Below are 6,000 nucleotides of genomic sequence, written 5' to 3' on the forward strand. Positions count from 1 at the left end.
CTAGGTGGCAGTGATCACAATGTGCTGAAGTGGGATTTACTCAAGGAGGTAACTATCATCAGAGGTAAAGGGAAGGGTTATTGCTTCCATAAAGGCGACTACGATGGACTGAGACAGTATTTAAATTCTATACAGTGGGACCAACTGATGATGTTACCAACAGCAAATTCAAAATGGGAAGCATTCAAGGAACTAATTTGGAAGCTACCAGGCTTTACATACCAACCGAGAAATATTGTTCGAGGTTCAAGGCCTAAATGGTTGTCAGATGAACTAATGAGACATATGGCAGAGAAGAAAAATGCATGGGATACATATAAATTAATGGGTGACATGGAAGCCTATGATAGATATAAGTTGGTCTATAATCAAGTCACAAAGGAAATTAGGCAGGCAATGGCAGATTATGAGAAATCCTTGGCAAAGGATGCAAAGAAAAACAGAAAAGAGTTCTTTACCTATTTAAACTCAAGAAGGAAAGGGATGAATCAGATTGGTCCACTGGATATTGATGGTTCAACAGTTGAGGATCCTGCTCAGGTGGCTAACAATCTAAACGTGTATTTTGCATCTACATTCACACTTGAGGAGTTATTCAGGAAGGGGAATGTCATAGGTGAAGTAAACATTGGCAGTGAGCTAGATGATTTTCTAATAACTGAGAGGAAAGTGGAGAAGAAATTGTTGAGGATAAACATAAAAAAGGCACCCGGGGTGGATGTGATCTATCCAGTTATATTAAAGGAGGCAGCAAAGGAAGTAAGCAAACCCCTAGCCATAATTATGAGAGCTTCTTTGGACTCAGGGGAGGTACCCATAGACTGGAGATGTGCAAATGTAACCCCAATTCACAAAGGAGGATCAAAGGCTGACACAAGTAATTATAGACCTGTTAGTTTAACTTCGGTTCCAGGAAAATTAATGGAGGCACTGGTTAAAAAAGCACTGCAGGATCACCTAGACAAGAATTCAGTTATAGCTCAGACATAGCATGGTTTTGTTAAGGGCAGGTCTTGTCTGACCAATTTGATTGGATACTATGATGTAGTCACAAAAGAACTGGATGCAGGGAATAACTTTGATATTATATATTTGGATCTTAGAAAGGCTTTTGATACTGTTGCGCATGGAAGACTGCTGCACAAATTGGAGCAGTGTGGCATTGTAGGTAAATTGCTGCTATGGATAAAGGGATGGTTGAGTGGCAGAAGACAGAGAGTGGTAATCAATGGACACTGCTCAATGAGGACTAATGTTATTAGTGGAGTTCCTCAGGGTTCAGTGTTGGGTCCATTGTTGTTTTCTGTATTTATAAATGATATTGATGATGGTATATCAAGCTAAATGTCCAAGTTTGCAGACAATACGAAGGTTGGCAGGGTTGTCAAGGACACTACTGATGCTATGCTGCTGCAACAGGATCTGGAAAGGTTGAGCAGATGGGCTGAGAGGTGGCAAATGAAGTTTAACATTGACAAATGTAAAGTACTACATATGGGAAACAGTAACTAACCCCAGATCAACGTATCAACTCTGTGGTACTACGCTGAAAGTGGTAGAGAATGAAAGGGACCTGGGGGTAATTGTGCAGGCAGATATGAAGTTTTCTGAGCAGTGCAGACGGGCTGCAAGAGTAGCTCATGGTGTCTTGTCAATGATATACAGGAGTTTTTCTAGCAGGGATAGGGATGTGATTATTCCATTGTATAAGGCATTGGTCAGGCCACACCTTGAGTACCGTATACAGGTCTGGAGGCCTCATTTCAAGAATGATGTAGAGCTGCTGGAACGAGTAAAGAGAAGGGCAACAAGATTAGAGAATGGAACAAAGGGTTGCTCTTAAGAAGAAAGGCTTAAGTTTTGCAAATTACAGAGTCTGGAGACTAGGCACCGAGGTGATCTGATAGAGGTGTATAAAGCCCTGAATGGTTTAAGCATGCTCAATGCTGATGGGATTCTTCCTCTTGCTCAGAATAATTGCCTGAGAGGGCATAAATTCAAACTGAGGAAGGATGGATGTCGGATAGATGTGCGGAAATTTGCCTTTAGCCAGCGGGCAGTTGGTTTGTGGAATAGACTTCCATCACTTGTTGTTGAAGTTGATAGCCTAAACAAATTTAAGGCTCAGCTGGACAGGTATTTCGAACAAACGGAGGGGTGAAATGGGAGTAGTGGTTGTGTTTTTTTTTTTTTTTTTGGCTGATGCTGAATAAGCTTGCTTTCTTGCATCATATGCCTCTACTAATGCTAATGTCACCAGGAAGTAGGGAATATATGTTCTGAGAATATTCTACTGTAAAAGTTTAGCAATGAAATTAGCGATTTCTGATAGAGGTGTTGAATCATTAAATTGTAGATTCCATCAGGGCCAGGAGAGCTATTTCTTGAGATATATACAGGGTGATTCACTACCAGTGCGACAAACTTGCAGGAGGTGTAGGGGGCACAAAGACGAATCGAAATCGCATAGCATTGCAGGGTCCGAAATGCCTTCGTCATGCGGTAGAGGACATTGAACCGGAGGTCGCGTGAACAGCGATCCCGCTGGAAGTCAGCATTTGCGAACCGGTTCCCGAGGCAGTAGGATGGACGAGTATTAAAACGGAAACCAACCTAAGAAAAAGACAAAGCTTCTTGAAAAAAATAAGTCATGTATCTGGTAAGATTAGCAAACAGAAACTAAGAGACTTCAAATATGTAATTACGAGTGTGGTAAGGTACTTTGGGGAGGGGGGGGGGGGGGTGAAACAACTAGAACCACAGGGAAAGAAATTAGAATTACACACTATTTCCTTTGGCCAATAAGCTATTATTCATTGGAATAACTTGCCTTCATTGTGAGTGATAAATTGGAGGAAATTTAATTTCCCCTCAATTTATCTCTTTCAACCAGCACAAAATTAAAACCAAGAACCTACCCACATAACCCCAACATTAATGCATGTTCTACCTCATCTTCCTGATGAGGTAGAACATGCATTGAAGAAAATGAAGAATCAGAAAGCCCCGGGGGAAGATGAAGTTACTGTAGAGTTGTTAAAATTGGGAGGAAGAGACATAACACAAAAACTGGCAAGGCTCTTCACAAAGTGCATTAGAAAAGGTGTGACACCTAAGCAGTGGAATAATGCAATCACAGTTTTGCTGCATAAGAAAGGAGATAAATCAGAAATTGGAAATTATAGACCAATTAGCTTGCTATCCCACATCTACAAGTTGTTCACAAGGGTCATTACTAACAGATTAGACAGAATACTTGATGAGAATCAACCGAAAGAGCAAGCTGGCTTTAGGACAGGATTCTCAACTATGGATCACCTTCATGTAATATCACAGCTAATGGAGAAAGCAAATGAACATAAAACACCATTATGCCTGGCATTTGTGGATTATGAAAAGGCATTTGACTCCATACAGCATAAGGCAATGTTTCGGGCACTGGAAAGACAAGGCATTGATACCCCATATATTATGATTTTGAAGAAAATATATGAGAGTGCTACCTCCTTTATTAGACTAGATAAAGACAGTAGGAAATTTAAAATTGAGAAAGGAGTTCGACAAGGAGACACAATATCTCCGAAGCTGTTTACTGCTGCCCTTGAGGAAGCTTTCAGAAGATTAGACTGGTCGCAGAAAGGAGTCAATGTGAACGGAGAGTACCTAAACCATTTACGATTTGCAGATGACATTGTGGTCATTAGCCACGATCCCAACGAATTAGAGGAAAATCTTAATCAGTTATGCACAGCTAGTAAGGATTTTGGACTAAAGATGAATATGGCTAAAACAAAAGTAATGATGAACAAGTATGCCACAGAAAGGGAAATAAAGATTGAAGGAGCAGTAATTGAAAAGGTGGAGTCATATACTTATCTGGGACAAGTTATTAGTTGTAATAATAATAAATGGCTGGAAGTCAAGAGAAGAATAAATTTTGGATGGATAGCATTCAGGAAATATAGTCACATACTGAAGAGCAATATCCCAGTTTGTCTGAAACGTAAAATAATGAACCAATGTATACTCCCCACCATGACTTATGGAAGTGAAACTTGGGCACTCACCAAAAGAATGGAAGAGAAGCTGAGAACTACACAGCGAAGAATGGAACGAATCATATTGGGAATCAGACTGTTAGATAAGAAGAGAAACACATGGATTAGGCAACAAACTCAAGTAAAGGACATTCTTATCAAAACTAAAGAACTAAAATGGGCCTGGGCAGGACACATAGCTCGAAGACATGATGACAGATGGACTAAGAAAATAACAGAATGGTATCCAAGAGGAGCTAGAAGAAAACCTGGAAGACAAAGGCGGAGATGGATAGATGAAATTCATGAGTTTGTGGGTAGTAAATGGATGGCCAGTGCTCAAAACAGAAGGAACTGGAAAGTGGCTGGAGAGGCCTTCATCCTGCAGTGGATTGAAAATGGCTGATGATGATGATGATAATGCAAGAAAAATAGTACCACCAATCAAGCTGATTCCAAAACCAGTTGTTCTCGTGTAAAAAAAAAAGGGGGGGACAATTTTCCTGTCTGTAACTAAGCAGACCTCAGTCGTACATATGGAAAAAAGAATCCTATAATTGTAAGACTTTTTGCTCATTGTTATATTTTAAGTCAAAAGAAAAAGATCAAGAAAAAAAACAGGTTGTAACATATGCCCACTGTTTGTTTATTTTTGTAACATTACTGTAAGTTCTAAATTATCCAAGCTGACTGAATTCCAAATCTATGCAGTTGAATGTCTGACACCCATTACAGCAATTATCCATTGCATTTTATTAAATTATATTTATATGTCCTACAACCACATAGTGATGTGTTACGTTTTTGAAGATTTCTACCTGCACATCTCAATACCCTTTAAACTCGTGTCAGATGGTTGAGAAAGCCTTCACTCTGTTCAAGGCAGCAGCAAAATGAAAGTTTACATGCTGAGGTTTTGCAGATAACAGAACAGAGGAAATGTTAATTGCACCTTAACAAGATGCTTCTGTCCTTTGTCACAGAACCATGCTAATAATAAAAATGATTTCATTTCATTTTTTCTGCTTTTGATGAATATTCTGATTAAAAAATACCTTGGATAACTAGTGCTTTAAATTTAATGCATCTTCTACAGGTTGACTTTTCATAGTGATTAATGAGTTTGATGAGCTACATAAAATTCATTTAAAGAATTCACCTTCTGCTTCTGGATCCATTATACCCATACTTCTATTACACAGTTGAAAGGTTTCTGGAAGTACAAACTCCTCTTCCTTATTCATGATTAACTGACTCTCTTCATGAAATTCCTTTAAAATAAAATTTTAAAAATTAGAATATAATTTAAACGGCACATACGAGGTCCTTATTACTTACAATAACATTAATTGCCGTAAGGTTAAAAATACTCATTAATTGCTGTAAGGTTAAAAATAAATTTGATACACAGGCTATCAACCATTTTGCTTTTGAAAAATAATTTAAAAAAAAAAATTCTAAAAAATCATTTCTTACACTTTTTTTTTTTTTTTTTTTTTTATGAGATGCCTCACACTTCATGAGGCTTCTGAATTGTAAAAAAAAGTCACTCCTGGCCAATGAGAAAATATGACACGAGTCACAAGCTGCATGAGATATGTCTCGTACCACCTGTTTACGTTTATGCCATTTATTTCTCCAGTTAATATAAGTTTGTAAAGTTAAATGGTGTAATTATGTTAACTTATGAAGAAAAATGAGGTAACTAGAGAAATAATATGTTTGATAATATGTGAGAAAATATTTCAGCCAAATGAAAGTTTACATGCTGAGGTTTTGCAGGTAAGAGAACAGAGGAAATGATAATGAACCTAACAAGATGCTTCTGTCCTCTGTCACAGAACCATGCTAATAAGCAAAATGATATCATATTTTCTGCTTCTGGAAAAATATCATGGCACACGAGTCACAAGCAAGCCGTATGAGATATGTCTCATACTGCTTGTCTCATACCACTTGTTCA

At 38.2% G+C, this 6,000-nt stretch overlaps 1 protein-coding gene across 1 annotated transcript in view; it reads right to left on the reverse strand.

The window, feature by feature from the left end:
- The window catches only part of Helz (Helicase with zinc finger), a 509,821-nt gene extending 504,516 nt beyond the window's left edge, over window positions 1-5,305 (reverse strand). Inside the window, exon 1 of the mRNA XM_090378353.1 lies at window positions 5,197-5,305. Within this exon, the coding sequence (XP_090234479.1) occupies window positions 5,197-5,281 (85 nt within the window). The 5' untranslated portion in view covers window positions 5,282-5,305. The remainder of the gene's footprint in view (window positions 1-5,196) is intronic.
- Window positions 5,306-6,000: the final 695 nt, after the last annotated feature.

The sequence above is a fragment of the Mastigoproctus giganteus genome, chromosome 7, assembly GCF_048544385.1.
Source record: "Mastigoproctus giganteus isolate SK-2022 chromosome 7, ASM4854438v1, whole genome shotgun sequence".
NCBI lineage: Eukaryota > Metazoa > Arthropoda > Arachnida > Uropygi > Thelyphonidae > Mastigoproctus > Mastigoproctus giganteus.